The 17,072-nt window shown below is 46.3% G+C and overlaps 1 protein-coding gene across 5 annotated transcripts in view; it reads left to right on the top strand.

Annotated features, from left to right (window-relative positions):
• znfx1 (zinc finger, NFX1-type containing 1) overlaps nucleotides 1-17,072 on the top strand; it is an 88,255-nt gene that overhangs the window by 29,901 nt on the left and 41,282 nt on the right. For all 5 annotated transcript variants that reach the window (XM_072514673.1, XM_072514676.1, XM_072514674.1 and 2 more), the window contains exons 4-7: nucleotides 2,179-2,310; nucleotides 9,966-10,114; nucleotides 10,205-10,348; nucleotides 11,139-11,259. In XM_072514673.1, the coding sequence (XP_072370774.1) occupies nucleotides 2,179-2,310; nucleotides 9,966-10,114; nucleotides 10,205-10,348; nucleotides 11,139-11,259 (546 nt within the window). The remainder of the gene's footprint in view (nucleotides 1-2,178; nucleotides 2,311-9,965; nucleotides 10,115-10,204; nucleotides 10,349-11,138; nucleotides 11,260-17,072) is intronic.

Raw genomic sequence — 17,072 nt, 5'->3', positions numbered from 1 at the left:
CAACTGTACCACCTTACTTTGGCTGACATCATTGTATATTAGGGTTCAAACCTGGGATACTCACTGTTTATATAGCTCAATTCTACATTAGGTGGTGAATTTGCCAGTCTGAGGGAAACTTTAATATTGGACTTGTATAAGGAATAGATAAATTATCTGGAAATTCTGCCTCAGCAGTTTCCCTTCCTCTTCATTAGCTAATTGGAAGATGTATGATCTAGTCTAGAAACAAATTCAAGAATAAAACCTCCAGTCAGATTGCTAATAAACACAGTATAAATATCGAACAAGCCATGCCAGTTTTCTCTTTGAAAGACAAATTATATTATAGAATTCTTTCAAATTATGAAGAGTTTTAATAAGGTAGATTTAGATAAAATGTTTCCAGTTGTGGAGCATACCAAAACTAGGAGCTATAAATATAAAGTTGGCAATATGACATCCAATAAGAAATTCAGGAGAAGCTTGTTTACCCCAAGAGCAGTTAGAATGTGGGTCTCTACCACATGGCGTGATTGAGGTGAATATTATGGATATATTTAAGAAGTGAGGTAGGGAGAAAGGAAAAACATATTTTGATAGGAAGAGATGAAGTAAAGAGGGAGGAGGAGCGCATACAGAATAAATCTGATGAGCCGAATGGCCTGTATCTATGGTATAACATTTTTTTAAATGTAAGATATAGTCATTTTATAACTTATTTTCATCTAATATTATCAACTTTTAATCTTATTTTAATCGATTTTCTATTACTTGCCCAAGTCTAATGCTGCACCTGGCAATAAAGATAGCAGAAGAATAATTGAAATTGAGCTGAAAGAGGCAAGCAAGGTTTGTGGGGGTGGGTGGTGGGGCACCTTATTATCCTGGGCCCAATGGGCATATACATCTCATATTAGACAGGAAATTCTAACGGCAGCTACCATTGGTAGGAATTGGCTGGACAATACCCAGCTCAGTGCCTTAAATTTTAAGAATGCTGGGGGGGGGGGGCTCCATTATTGATTCCAAACCCACTGCACATGACAGTTTTTGATGACGATTAAGGCATCTTGCCTAAATCTGATTGGGTCCTCATACACGTACACTGATGCCCATGGTGTCCTTTTGACAGAATGCCCACCAGCTCATTGAAAGCTGCTCCAAAGACTGAATATGCAGCAATAGCAAAGCAATAAACTTTCTTGAATGGGGTCAGAAGGAACAGGAGTGCTTGCCCATGTCACATTTGCTAGGTTTTGGCCTCCCCTGCTCTGGGCATCTTTTTCCCACTTTCCTGACCCTGTGTGCCAACCAGCTGCTTCATTCTGCTTACTTCAGGTGGGCAGCTGATTAGCTCGATATAAATCCGGTCCAAGAATTAAAATAGCTAATGCACCAAACTGATTTGGTCGTGTGGAGTTGACGCTTGTCTGGCTGAAAACCAGTTAAAATACTCCTCCATACTGACATTGCAAAACCTCAGTTGTTTAGTTGGGTTGAAAGAGATCTGCATTGATACACTATGTGAAAATAATTCATAGCACCTCATTTATCTTGCATGGTATAGTGACCCAGGACACATCGAGCAAAACAATCAGGTCCGGAGAGCTATGTTCAGATGGGAAAGGGGCACATCAATGTGATTAATTCTGAAGCATCGCTTACACATCTTGTGCTGTGCTTGGATTGCCAAAAGTTCTGTGGCACACAGCGAATAAACATCCAAATTCAGCACTAATATGTAAAATAAATCACGAGCATAATTGTTCCAGTTTTTTTTGCAATTAGACAGAGTAAAAGAATCAGGCATCCAGATAAATCCTAGGATTCCCTTACAAAAATTGTCCAAACTCATGTTAAGTTTCCTGATAAATGCTTTATTTTAATGCATCTATTTCCATAGAATGGAATCCCTACAGTGCAGAAGGAAGTCCTTCGGCCTATCGAGTCTGCACTGACCCTCTGAAAGAGCACTCCACCTCGGCCCACTCACCTGCCCTATGCCCATAATCCCAACTAAGCTGCATATCTTGGGACACAAAGGGGAAATTCTATATCATGGCCAGTCCACTGAACCTGCACCTTCTTTTGAAAAACCTTGGGATAGGCAAATGCTACACTGATGATATAGTTTGCAATAATCTTTCAAAGGTTTTCTTCAAACCTGGCTAAGCAATGTCACTTTATCATTTGTAGGAAAAACCTATGTCGGGTTAAAAATTGTGCAAACGCTCTTAACGAATGAGTCAGTTTGGCAACGACATTTAAGAAAGTTTCCAATTCTGGTGGTGTGCTACACAAACCACGCACTCGACCAGTTTCTTGAAGGTAAGGCTCTGATATCCATCTGCTTTGAGTTCTTTTTGGATGAATTATTAAGCATCGAAATGTTGTACTAAATTGCCAATTTGCTGATTATAAACCTCTTTTCCATCTTGAATTGAGTTACATTAATTAGCTTGGACATTTAATCAAAATGTTGTTAATGATTCCTAGTTAAGTCCTTTATATTAAATGTGAGAGAGTGATTGTGCTGTAGCTTGAAGATGCTAATGTTGTCCTTATTATGGCACATATTCATTCAGTACATCATAGATGGTAATAATTGTAATGGACAACGTCTCATAAGGTGGGATTCTCCCGAATCCCCCGATGGCCCGACGTGGGGTAAGAAAATGGCGCGAACCACGGCAGCATCGGGCCAACCGAAAGTTGTGGAATCCTCCGCACTTCCGGGGGCTAGGCAGGCGGCAGAGGGGTTGGCGCCGCGCCAACCGCGGCGAAGGGCCGGCGCGAGTTAGCACATGCGCAGAACTGTTGGCGTGGTTCCACGCATGCGCAGACCGGCCGGCGTATTCTTGTGCATGCGCAGGGGAGGTGTCTTCTCCGCGCCGGCCATGGCGGAGCCCTTCAGAGGCCAGCGTGGAAGGAAGGAGTGCCCCCACGGCACAGGCCCGTCCGCAGATCGGTGGGCCGCGATCGCGGGTCAGACCCCCTTGGGGGGCCCCCCCGGGGGCCGGTTCCCCCCGTGCCCCTCCCGAGGACCTCACCAGCTGGCCTACCAATCAGGTCCCGCCGTGTGGGACCATGTCCATTTCACGCTGGCAGGACTGGCCAGTAACCGACGGCCGCTCGGCCCATCAGGGCCCGGAGAATTGTCATGATCCCCGCCCCCGCCTGAAAACCAGCGCCAGAGAATACGGCAGCCGGCGTTGGAGCGGCGGGGCGGGATTCACGCCGCCCCCCGGGGTTTCTCCGACCTGGTGGGGGTCTTTCACTTGTATCTGAATGAAAGAGGAGTGTAGTTCATTTATCATCTATTAGTTGATAAGTGCCTAATGCACGCACATTGCAATCGACCTTGCATCAGTTACAAGTTTGAGACATAAGGCTGAAATTTTGCCACTGAACTGCGAGTGCAGAGTGATGAGCATGGGTTTGAGAATCAGGTTGTAATGCTCTAACCGTGTCTTCAAATGGCGTTTCGCAAAACTTTGTACTAGGAACAACAGCCTTGCAACTTCAACCCCAATGCTCATAGAATATGACTTTAGTTAATGACATGGTACCATTGAAATAAACCATTTGCACAGTCGTATTTTGAGTATTCTTCGATGAAGCAAGTGACAACACTTCAAAATTAGCTCATTGTCTATAATGAGCTTTGACACATCTTGTGGACATGTAAAACCATTTAAGTAAATCTGACATTCTTTATTTGACCATTCACCCACAGAAGAATTTCTTGCCTGATTTTATCTCCCCCTCCCCAAAGATAATAACTTATTCTTAAGTAAGGTTCCATTGTTATTAGTAAGTACCTGATAACTAGCTCAGTGACTAATTATCTTATCTGGGCCGAGACAGAGTGTGCTGGCAACCTGTATGTGAGGGGGAAGATTTCTGGAATGCACTCCCAACTCTGTGTCAGCAGCACTTATTTATCAAACATATTCCACACCCTGTTATAAAATATGCTTATTTAGAGATTCTTGGTAAATAGTACATAATTTATAATGGAGTGTGCTTATCCATCAATCCTTTTAAATTAGAAGCACAATTTTTGAGTTTCTGATTAGATTCTAATATTTAGAAAGTCCAGTAATCATCAAGGGGGAGCCATTTATGTAAATGTGACTTTTCCACTAAAAATGACCTTAGTTTCATAGGGTTGCCAACTCTGGTTTGTATGCCTGTACTTTTGACCATGTGGTTTTTGCCACTGTTTACAAATGTTATTGTATTTATCTTAGTTGTGTGTCTAAATACACCAAGCCCTGAGCAAAATATTTGACTTTCTTTTATAGTGAGACGAATAACATTATTTATAAATCAAAGAACACAAAATAATAGATTTAAGGATACGGTGTCATTAAGGGCCATCTTACCAGGCCGGGTGAAGAGGTTTTTTAAAAATTCATTTATGGGATGTGGGCACCTCATGCTAGGTCAGCATTTATTGCCCATCTCTAGTTGACCTTGAAACATAGAAATATAGAAAATAGGTGCAGGAGTAGGGCATTCGGCCCTTCGAGCCCGCACCACCATTCAATATGATTCTGGCTGATCATGCAAATTCAGTATCCCACTCCCACTTTCTCTCCATATCCCTTGATCCCTTTAGTTGCAAGGGCCACGTCCAGCTCCCTCTTGAATATATCCAATGAACTGGCTCCAACAGCTTTCTGAGGCAGAGAATTCCACAAGGTCACGACCCTCTAAGAGAAGAGGTTCTTCCTCATCTCAGTCCTGAATGGATTACTCCTTATTCTTAGGCAGTGACCTCTAGTTCTGGACATCCCCAACATCGGGAACATTCTTCCCACATCTAGCCTGTCTAGTCCCATCAGGATTTTATATGTTTCTATGAGATCCCCTCTTATTCTTCTAAACTCCAGTCAGTACAAACCCAATCGATCCAGTCTTTCTTCATCTGTCAGTCCTGCCATCCTGGGACATCGCTAGACACCCTCAATAGCAAGAATGTCCTTCCTCAAACTAGGAGACCAAAACTGCACACAATACTCAAGGTGTGTCCTCGTTAAGGTCCTGTATAATTGCAGCAAGGCATCCCTACACCTGAGAAGATGGTGGTGAGCTGATTTCTTGAACCACTGCAGTTCCTGAGGTGTAGGTACACCCACAGTGCTGTTAAGGAGAAAGGTCCACGATTTGGACCCAGTGACAGTGAAGAAATGGTGATATATTTCCAAGTCAGGATGATGAGTGATTGGAGGGGATGCTTGAGGTGGTAGAGTTCCCAAGTATCTGCTTGCCTTCTAGATGGTAGTGGTCGTGGGGTTGGGACGTGCTACCTAAGGTGAGTTCCTGCAGTGCATCTTGTAGCTGGTACACACTCTGCTACTGTGTGTTGGTGATGATGGGAGTGAATGTTTGTGCAAGGGGTGCCAATCAAGCGGGCTGCTTTGTCCAGGATCGTGTCAAGCTTCTTGAGTGTTGCACGTATCCAGGCAAGTGGAGGATATTCCATCACATTCCTGGCTTGAGGATAGGCTTTGGGGAATCATGAGGTGTGTTATTTTCCACAGGATTCCTAGCCTCTGACCTGCTGTTGTAGCCACAGTATTTATATGACTAGTCCAGTTCAGTTTCTGGTCAATGGTAACTCCCAGAATGGTGATAGTGAAGGATTCTGTGATGGTACTCAATGTCAAGGGACGATGGTTAGATCCTCTCTTGTTGGAGATGATAATTTCTGGCGCTTGTGCAGCATGAATGCCACTCGTCGGGCCAAGCCGGGATATTGTCCAAATCTTGCTGCACATGGACTGCTGCAGTATCTGAGGAGTCGCAAATGGTGCTGAGCATTGTGCAATCATCAGCAAACATCCTCATTTCTGACCTTATGATGGAAGAAAGGTCATTGATGGAAGATGTTGAAGATGGTAGGGCCCAGGACACTATCTTGAGGAATCCTGAGGCTGCCAGATGAATGCAGTCATCCTGTCAGTAGCAATCTGGAAGGAAAGATTTTTTAAATCAAAGAGGAGATCACAGGCCGGGTAGACAGCAACCCCAGTGATTTACTTGGAGGGATTTCCCCCTCCATCACTTAAAGGTTTATTTAAAAATAAATGGTATTAGGGGCCACTGCCCCTAGTAACACTGCTCAGCTGCCAGCGCTCAGATTGGTTCAGCAGCTGTCGGGGACGAGTGGTCATCCTGCACAGGACAACAATCCCAGTGGCAGCTTATTAACATGCTGCTGCCAGTAAAATAGAGGAGTGAAGTCCACACACCTGCTGTGCTTGTTGCTCCCATCCATTTCCAGCTGACATCGGGACCCAAACTTAATTGTTAAAACTCTGACCTGTGTTTTTCAATGTTTCTCCGTGTCCCTCTCTCTCTCTCTCTCTCTCTCCCTCTCTCCACCCACCCAGTTTTGCTTCATGGACTTACAGTTTGCAGGCAATTTTTGTTGACACCCATTACCTTCAACCTCATTAACTAGCAATGGAGCTGTGATTCCAAATAATTGGGGAGATCCAACAGAGTATAGATATTGTAGTTTTCAGAAAAACCACCGCAGCCGGGATTCTGCACAAACATCATATAAAGAAGGAAGGACAATTCTTCCTGAGTCAGCAGCAACAGTACTCGGCAGAGAAATCTGCCATTCTGGTACACTCCTGTCCAAAGCACTGCTGGCAATGCTGCATTGAAGAAAATCAAGGACGCACAAGAGACCAGAATTATTTAAGTCCTGACATCTTGGAGGGTTAGGACTGGAGAAGTTTACAAAGATGGGGAGAGGGGGGCCATGGAGGGTTTTGAAAACCAGGATGAAGATTTTAAAATTGAGGTATTGCCAGACCAGCGGTCAATGTAGGTCAGTGAGGAGAGGGGTGTGAGAGAATGGGATAGTGTAATTTGGATATGGGTGGCAGAATATGTGATGGGTTCAGAATTTTATAGGGTATAAGATGGGAAATTGGCCAGGAATGTGCTGGAAATGTCAAGTCCAAAGTTAACAAAGGCAGGGATGGGAGTTTCAACAACAGATGAGCTGACATAGGCATGGAGTCCAGGCAACGTTCTCTAGGTAGAATTGGTGATGGCACAAAATGCAGCCAGGATTTTGTTTTGGGGTCGAATATGACACGAGGTTCCGAAAGGTCTGCGTCAGAGCGTCCAGAGGCATAGAGTCGGCAGCTAGATAATGGTGTATGTAACAGAGTCTTTCGGTATTCAGTTCGGAAGAAAAAATCTGCTCCTCTTGAATTGGATGTGTGACCAGAAGCCTGACAAATTAGAGAGAATGAAGGGCTTGCGAGAGGTGGTGGTGAGATGGAGCTGACTGTCGTCAGTATACATGTGGAACCTGATCATGTTTTCAGTAGATGTCACCAAGGGGGAGCATCTGGATAAGAAATAGTCAGAAGGGGGGTCAAAATTAGACCTTTGGTGTTACTCCAGAGGACGAGAAGTCAATGGAGGTGATTCTTTGATTATGACTGGATAAAGACGAGTATAACTAGGTGAAGTTCGTCCCACCCAGTTGGATGATGTGGGAGAGACATTAGTGGGAGGACAAAGGCTCCAGACAAGTGGAGAAATATAGGTGAGGAAGCCAGTCACAAAGATTGTCATTTCTGATAAAGGCTGTTTTAGTGCTGTTTATATTGACGTGATGCTTTTCAGTTGAAGTGAGTTGACAAAAGTTTTTTAAATCCATCTTGTAGCCGGGGCTGAGAGCAGAGTTGATAATCAAAGCCAAACCAGTTAAGCTGCTCTGTAAAACATCATCTGTCATGAGATCATTCAGTAGGGGTTCAACAAGATTGTGTAGATTCTGAAAGCAGGAAGGAATTGTTGTCAGGAACCTTCACTTGGGGGCAGTGACTGATTTTAATTGGCAACTCTACTTAATTGGTAACTAACTGCTGGACAAGTAAGAACAAGTCAACCCTCAAAATTCTGTCCAGAGATTCCTGACATCAGTTGGTAAGAAAAGATGGCTTGGTGCACTAGCGAGAACAGTGTGATGTATTTTATTCTTTTTGTTTTAGGAGGGATTGAAATTAAGCTGAAGAAGTATGAGATTTAATTTAAGAGGTTGTATCTTTAGTTACTGACTGTAAAATGAAGCAGCTTAATGATGTATATCTGGCTTCATCCGAGTAACTGTTTATCAGTCCAGCTTCTTGAAGATTGTAGAAGTGTAACTTAGCTTTATGATTTACAGTTTGTATAACAAAGATGTCACATTTTTTATACCCCCCAACTTAGACTGCCATGTAACTTGATATAAGGCAGTTTTGATGAACTCCAGATTGTGAAGAACATATACTACCTGAAAGTTTTGACATGTTTGCATTCAGCATACTCAAAAACAATCAGTGATCATTTGATGTCAAGTGGTCTAATTTGGGATGAGTTTCATCACCGATCAGCATTTTGCCATTCTTGACATCAAGTGTGATCCAATGGCAAAAGGCGCTCAAAAGCATTGTGTCCACAGCTATCCAGTGCATTCAAAGTTATTAAATACACACCGCATTGAAAAATATAAGGACCTTGATTACTTAAATAATATCTGAATTGATTCCGTTTCTTTCATTTGGATCAAAAAATATTCATACTGTACAGTACATGCTTAAGAGCACCCACCAGATTCCCATCAGTTCTTAATTTGTTTTAGTTTCATGGTATTTACATGGCATATACAATATACAACCCGCCCTCACAACCCCTCTGTCTCAGGGCCTCAACTCCCCCCCCCCCCCCCCTACCCATCTTCCCCCAGTTTCATGTTCTAAACAACCTCCTCACCACACCCCCAATCTCTGGGTCTAAACTACTCACCCAACCCCCTCCTTAGTTTCAGGGACGAAACCCTCTCCCCCGCAGGGCTCCCATCTCAGGCTCTAAACTCCACTCACACATACACTCTCACACCCAGCCTCGGAGACTAAACTCTCACGTTCTATACCCCCAGCAGTCTCTGGGTCTAACCTCTCTCTCCCTGACACCCTGAACTGTCTCGGAGTTTAAATTCCACCCCCCTCCCCCATCTCTAAACTCTCTCTCTCTCCCACCAGTCTCCAAACTTTATTTTCCTGACTCCAGTTTCTAAACTCTCTCCCAACCCCACACCCTTCCAGTCTCCAAACTCCCTCTTCACTAAATGGTTAAATGATCGCTTTCAATGCAGCTGATGTCAAATGACAGTTAAATGATCGTTTTTGAGCATAATTAATGTCAAACTAGTGCAAATGAATGCTGGTGAACAGCACTCTGTAGGAATCCATTTGCAAAAATGAGCTTTGCTGCTGAACTCAAGGAAATGTTTAGATTAGACCTAAGATTTGCAATATCTGTCCTTATTAATTTTGAAAATCGTAAGAAGTCTTACAACACCAGGTTAAAGTCCAACAGGTTTGTTTCGAATCACTAGCTTTCGGAGCGCTGCTCCTTCCTCTGGTGAATTTTGAAAATGGTATAGGAAAATTCAATAAAGTATGATAACAGGCCACATTTAATGAAGAGGCAATGCAAAACAAAGAAATATAAGCTTGGAATTTGCTCCATTATCCAGCCCCCAAATCAGTGGGATATTGGAAGCAAAGGCAACATAATTGGGCAGTGTGGTTTGCTGCACCATTTCTACTTCAACTTAATTTCCCTCCCTCCATCTTGAGCCAACACCTAAAAATTTCCAGTGCCTTCTTAATCCTGGGGACATTAAAAGGCCCCAATTTTCAGGTAATACTGTGGCAATCCCACTGTATCACAATCAGGATTTTATGGTGGGCTTTGCTAGGCACTAGCACCTTGCTGGTAGGGACCCCACTGGAAGCCTTCTCTGTGTGACAAAGGAGCTCCAACTCTGGAATGAGCATCGCGTTGGTGGACAGAAGTCTTGCCCTGATCCTCCTAGGGAGCAAGTGGAGAATCCAGGGCATATAACCTCATTATAAGGTTAACGTGTGTGTATGTGTGTGTGTCTTTTTCATGTTCAGGAATCTACGGATTTTTGCACACTGGCCTGGTCAGAGTGGGTGGAAGGAGCAACAGTGAACTACTGAAAAGGTTCACCCTGAAAGAACTGAGGAACAGCAGAGATTTCAGAAGAAAGCTTCCCCAGCACCTGCGGGGTGCCTATTTTGAAGTAAGATTGTAATATGATATGGAAAGTCTCATAATTTGGAATCTGTGTTAGCAAAACTGGCTGAATTATCATAATTTGTCATCGATATAGGTGACCAATCAGATGAGGAAATCAGAGCAGAAGATTTGTGCAGCAGCGCAGCACTTGGAATGCACAACACAAGGGGTTCTTCATGAACAGTATTTAGAAAAACACATCTCTGCAATGCATTGGAACAGCTTGCAGAATGGACTGGTATGATAGCACAAGATATCCCTACCCCCACAACTCCCCCACCACCATTTTCTCCCCTCTGATGAAGTGTGGTTCTAAATGCCATCAGTTCGTCTGCATCTTCCTCCGACGAGCCTACAACTTTTTAAAAATCTAAATTTAGACTACCCAGTTAATTTTTTCCAATTAAGGGGCAATTTAGCGTGGCCAATCCACCTAGCCTGCACATCTTTTGGGTTGTGGGGGCGAAACCCATGCAAACACGGGAGAATGTGCAAACTCCACACGGACAGTGACCCAGAGCCAGGATCAAACGTGGGACCTCGGCGCCGTGAGGCAGCAGGGCTAACCCACTGTGCTACCGTGCTGCCCTGAGCTTACAACTTTAATACTGGCTGGATATTTAAACAATTATCACAATGAAACCAGATGCACTTCATGTTTCTGCTGGCGGAGGTCACTGGTTTGCATCAGGAGCAGATTACAGAATTATGGTTCCACCACCACACCCCTCCCCCCACCCTCCCAATTCTATGGACGTGATACCGTATTTTTGTAATTACTTCATATTTGCTTTGGGGAGTCTGCGATAATTGAGTAACTTTACGGTGCAATTAAAAGTTGAAGTGTGATCGATTTGTACTTCCCGCCGTTCTGAATACCCAGGATGTGCTAAAGCAGTTTAAAGTCTAATGCAATTACTTGTTTGGAATATTTGTTTGAGGATTTATAACAACAGTGTGTCTGTTATGGTGTTCAGATATGAAGTTGGTGTTGGAGAACCGCCTAACCGTTTCACTGAATATTTTAGGTATTTGATGATTTTGGCATGTTTGGAAGAAGGCATTCATTAATCTTGGAGTGGCTGGGTCTTGGTTTCATGAGTGTGACTACAATTCCTGGAGGAGATCCTCAGAACATGGAAAATGCAGGTAACGGTTCCCACAATATTCAGAATTCCTTTTGAATTATTTACTGGATTGTTACTGAACCACAATAAATCACAAACAATATCACCTTCCATTACTTCTAATGCCAGTTTTCTCTATAACAGTACTATTAACCACTTTACATAATCCCCTTAATTTGGAAAGGAAGAAGAATCTGGGTTGCAAGCTTACTGTCTCCTTTGATCCTGTCACCCATAACCTGGCTGCAGAATGCATCATTCATTGGGGTTAATTATTCTATGTAGATTTCTGCAACCCCATAATTGGATGCTCATTCTGATGAGATTTTCAGAAAACCCCGAGCGTTGAAATGGAAACCTCAAATTTCCATTTCTGTCTCAAAATCTAGATGGGTCAATGAGCAGGATGGAGCATCCATTTGCCCTATATTGTTGTGGCTAAAATCCTCATAGAATTTGTAAGCTTCCTGTCACCACAGCACCTGAAGTTGTAGCTTTCCTTGCTGGGAAGTCCAAATCTAACCCTGCTTGGAAAGATGACAATTCTTCCTGGCCGATGCAAAGCTGGCTGTTCACTCACCCTGACAATGCAGTGATCTACTTTTTCTTTTTTTTCCCCAAGAAATATTTTTATTGAAGGCATTTTTCATAGATACAAAAATACAAAAGCCAAACCTCAGCAACAGGTAACAGAGCTAACAACCCACCTGCCCGATCTCCTATCCTACAACCCTCAACCCCCTGTCATCCTAAGCCCGCCTCCTTTTTTCCCTTCCCCATACCTCCCCAAACAAAACAAAACACCCCAACTCTTTCACTCCCTCCCCCGCCTCCGCTGATGCCTCAATTCACTTTAAAGAAGTCGGTAAATGGCTTCCACCTCCTGGTGAACCCTTCTTCCAGTCCACTTATGGCGAACTTAACCTTTTCCAAGTGCAAAAATTCTGCCATGTCACTCACCCATACCCTCGCCTTTGGCGGCTCCGAGTCCCACCAACTCAACAAAATCCGTCTCCAGGCTATCAGGGAGCCAAAGGCCACGACATCGGCCTCTCTCTCCACCTGAACTTGCGGATCTTCTGACACTCCTATTTATCGTCACCTCCGGACTCGGAGCCATCCCTACGCCCAGAATTTCGGACATTGGGGGTGGGATTCTCCGTCCCGCTGTGCCACATTTCCGCCACGACCGGCCAGCGGGATTCTTCGTTACGGCAACCGGTCAATGGGGTTTCCCATTGTGGGGCAGCCCCACGCCGTCGGGAAACCCCCAGGTGCCAGCATGACGGAGAATCACGCTGGCGGAGAATCCCGGCCTACATCTGAAAACCCCTTCCAAAACCCCTCAACCTTGGACACGCTCAAATACCCCCCAAAACCTTTGTTTTGCACGTGGTTTTACGGCCCCCCAGCGCACTGCCCATACCTATCCTTCATCACCGAAAATAACTCATTCTCGAGACCATCATGTGGGCTCTGTGCACCATCTTAAGTTGGATGAGGCTTAACCTCTTACACAGCGAGGAAGCATTCACCCTCCGCAGAGCTTCCCTCTACACACCGATCCCCCAACTTCGCCCCCAGGTCTGCCTCCCACTTGCGTCTGACCTCCTCCCCATCCTCCAGCTCTCCATAACTATCCACCACTCTCCCCTCCCCAATGTCGTCCTCAGACAACAACTTGTCTTGCAGCACCGGAGGTGGCACCTATTCTCTAACAAAGTCTCTCACCTGAATGTGCTTTGCTTAGGCAACTGATATGTCTCCTCAAGCTCCTCCAGGCCTGCACACTTCCCTCCCACAAACTAATCCTTGAAGTACTTTATCCCCGCCGGCTCAAACCTATGGTTGTCACATATCGGCACCCACAGCGATGTGCCTTCCAGTCCGAAGTGTTCCCTACACTGGTTCCAAACCCTCAACGCTGATACCACCACCGGACACACTGAGTACCGGACCATTGAGAACAGCAGGGGCGGCTACAACATTATCCTCAAACTGGTCCCCCGACATGATGCTGCATCCACCAGCCCCAAACCGGCCCTTCCTCCACCGCCTATTTCCTAACCATTGCAATGTTTGCTGCCCAGTAGTTATTCAACAGGCTCGGCAAAGCCAGCATCCCCTCCCAATGTCGATCCCTTTCCAGAAACACCCTCATCACCCTTGGGGCCTTGCCTGCCCACACAAACCTCAAAATCATCCCATTCACCTTTCTAAAAAAGGATTTAGGAACAAAGATTGGGAGGTTCTGAAATACTAACAGAAACTTGGGCAGCACCGTCATTTTCACCATCTGCACACATCCTGCCAAAGACAAGGGAACACATCTCACCTCTTGAAGGCCGCTTCATACTTTCCACCAATCGCGGCAAGTTCAACTTCTGCAGCTGCGCCCAACGCTGCGCCACTTGTATCCCGAGAGAGCAGAAACTCACCACCACCACCCGGAATGGCAACTCCCCCAGGCTCCTCTCCTGCCCCCTGGCATTTATCGGTAACACCTCGCTTTTCTCATATTCAATTTATACCCTGCGAAACGGGCAAACTACCCCTGGATCCCCATGATCCTATCAAAACTCCCCATCAGGTCGGAAATGTACAACAGGAGGTGATCTGCATACAAAGCGAACCTGTGTTTGACCCCTCCCCGCCAGCCTCCCTCCACCCCTCGACACTCTTAAGCACCATTGCTAACGGCTCTGTTGCCAGAGCAAAAAGCAGCTGGGCACCCCTGCCCCATCCCCAGTATAGCCCAAAGCACTCCAAACTATTCCTATTCGTCTGAATACTAATCTTTGGCGCCTTCTACAACAGCCAAACCCAATCCACAAACCCCTGCCCAAACCTGAACCTTCCCAACACCTCCCACAGATATGCCATCTCAACCCAGTCAAACATCTCCGCGTCCGTAGCCACTACCACTTCCACTTCCTGCCTCTCTGAGAGCATCATAATAACGTTGAGCAGCCTGCGTACATTTGCCACAACTGTCGCCCCTTCATGAACCCCGTCTGGACCTCTCATATCACACTCGGCACACAATTTCCTGTCCGCGATGCCAGCACCTTTGCCACAACTTTGCATCCACATTTAACAGTGAAGTAGGACGGTATGACCTGGGTCTTTACCCTCTGTTAAGATCAGCGATATTGAGGCCTGGGACAACGAGGGGGGTTGGGGGGGTGAGGACCTACCCCCTTGCCATTGACTCATTATACATCCCAACAAGCAGAGGCCCCAGCTCCGACCCAAACGTCTCATAAAACTCGGCAGGAAACCTGTCTGGACCCAGTGCCTTCCCTGCCTACATCGACCCCACATAGTCCATCACCTCCCTCAGCCCAATCGGAGACCCCAATACCTGCACCTTCCCCTCCTACACTCTTGGGAACTCAGCCTGTCCAAGAACGGTCTCATACCCTCCTCCTCAGTCAGATGCTCTGATTCATACAGCCTGATTGAAGGGTTGAAAGACCTCATTCACCCCTCTGGCTCCGACACCACAATGCCTCTCTCATCCCACACCCTTCCAATCTCTTTCGCTGCCACCTGCTTCCTCAGCTGATACTGCTTTTCCCCCATACTTATAAACCGTCCCTCTGGCCCTTTGCAGCTGCCCTACTGCCTTTTCCATGGGCACCAGCCCAAACTCCATCTGGAGCCTCCTTGTCTCCTTTAGTAACACCTCCTCCGGCGCAAACGAATCTCTTCGGTCCACCCTCAAGGTGTCCTCGACTAACCTCAGCCTCTCCTCCCGTTCCACTATCTCTCTACGTGCCTGAATCAAAATAAATTCTCCCCTTACTTCCACCTTCAACGCCTCCCACAGCTTGGAGGCCGAGACCTCCTCTGTATTATTCTGCTAATTCAATATAATTTTGAATGGCCGCCCTCACCCTCTCACAGGTCCCTTGCTGCCAGCAATCCCACATACAGCCTCCACTGCAGCTGCTGAGCCTCTCCCTGCACCACCTATATATCCACCCAGTGCGGCACATGGTCAGAAACCACGATCGCCGAATACTCCAAACCAACCAACCCTGCCAATAGCGCCTTATCCAGTACAAAGAAATATATCCGAGAGTGCACATGTGTAAAGTATGAAAACTCCTTCGCCCTTGGCCTCCTAAACCACCAGAGGCCCGCCCCTCCCATACGTTTCATGAAGAACCCCATCAACATTTTCGCTGTAGCCGAGACCTTCAGGGACCTAGGACATGACCGGTCTAACCAAGGATCCAGAACCGTATTGAAATAATAATCTTTGTTGTCACAAGTCGGCTTACATTAACACTGCAATGAAGTTACTGTGAAAAGCCTCTAGCCGCATTCCGGTGCCTGTTTGGGTTCACCGAGGGAGAATTCAGAATGCCCAAATTACCTCAAAGCATATCTTTTGGGACTTGTGGGGACCAGAGCACCCGGAGGAAACCCACGCAGACACGGGGAGAACGTGCAAACTCAACACAGACAGTGACCCAAGCTGGGAATCGTCTCCCCATGATCAGTCGATGTATGTCCAGGTCCGGGGTCTTCCCTAAAACCTGCCTCAAAAAGTCCACATCATCTCAGTTTGGGGCATAAACATTCACTAACACAACAGATGTCGCCTCTAATTTCACGCTAACCATCACATACCTGCCCCCAGGGTCAGCTATGATACTGTCGACATTAAAGGCCACCCTCTTGTTGACCAGCATTGCCACCCCTCGTCTTCATACCCAACCCCAAGTTGAACACCTGTCCCACCCACCACTTCCTCAGCCTCGTCTGATCCCCCAGCTTCAGATGTGTCTCCTGAAGAAACACAACGCCCACCTTCAAAATCTTTAATTGTGCAAAAACATGTGACCGTTTCATCGGCCCATTCAGCCCCTGCACATTCCACATAATCAACCAGGACGGAGGCTCCCCACCCCATCTTCCTTGCCAGTCAGCCATGTCCCTTCTTTACCCAGTACCCCCTGGTCAGCCGGTCCGCTGACGGTCCTCCTTAACCAACTGCGCCAAACCAGCATTTCACAAGTCAGCAAACTACCCCACTACTCTTTCCCCCCCCCCCACCCCCACTCCCATAACCAAACAAAAAACCAAGCCAGCCCATCATCCCCCCCCCCCCCCCCTTTCCCCTGCTCCCTCCTCTTGACAATTCCCCACTTCACTTCCGTTAACTAGCCAACCAGCCAGCATAGTGGCCCCCACCCGGGGCCTCCATCTACCCACCTTGCCCAAATCCGCCCTTCACCCCCACACCCTGAAAGCCAAACGTAAAAGAAAGCACACTCACCCTCTCCGCTCTCATTCTCATTAAATTCTCCAATCCATCCATCCTGTGAACCCACATTGCCCACATTTAACATCTCCACAGTCCAGAGTCCTCACACTCCTCACAGTCTAATGTCTATCATGAACTCACTCTCCTCCTCCGTCGTATCAAAATAAAACTCCCAATTCTGATGCGTGACCCACAGACGAGCAGGATACATCACCCCAAACTTCACCCCCTCCTTGTAGAGAGCAGCCTTGATTTGGTTGTAGTCAGCCCATCGCTTGGCCAACTCCATATCCAGGTCCTGGTATATTCCCAGCGCACTCCCCTCTCATGTGCACCTCTCTGTCTGTCCACACATCTCCTTATCGAGAAAACGTTGCAGCCTCACCACCGCCACCCTAAGCAGCTCCCCGCCTTTGTCCTCCTCTGCGTCCTGTGCGCCCAATCTACCTTGAGGGGATGGTCTAAGACCTCCTTTCCCCCATCAGCTTCTCAAGCATATTCTCAACATATTTACTAGCCCCTCAGGATTTCCAACAATCTGGAGATTCTGCCTCCTG

This window comes from Scyliorhinus torazame, chromosome 8, assembly GCF_047496885.1.
Source record: "Scyliorhinus torazame isolate Kashiwa2021f chromosome 8, sScyTor2.1, whole genome shotgun sequence".
Taxonomy (NCBI): domain Eukaryota; kingdom Metazoa; phylum Chordata; class Chondrichthyes; order Carcharhiniformes; family Scyliorhinidae; genus Scyliorhinus; species Scyliorhinus torazame.
The sequence above is the reverse complement of the archived record's forward strand: the minus strand, read 5'-3'. Positions and strand labels throughout refer to the sequence as shown.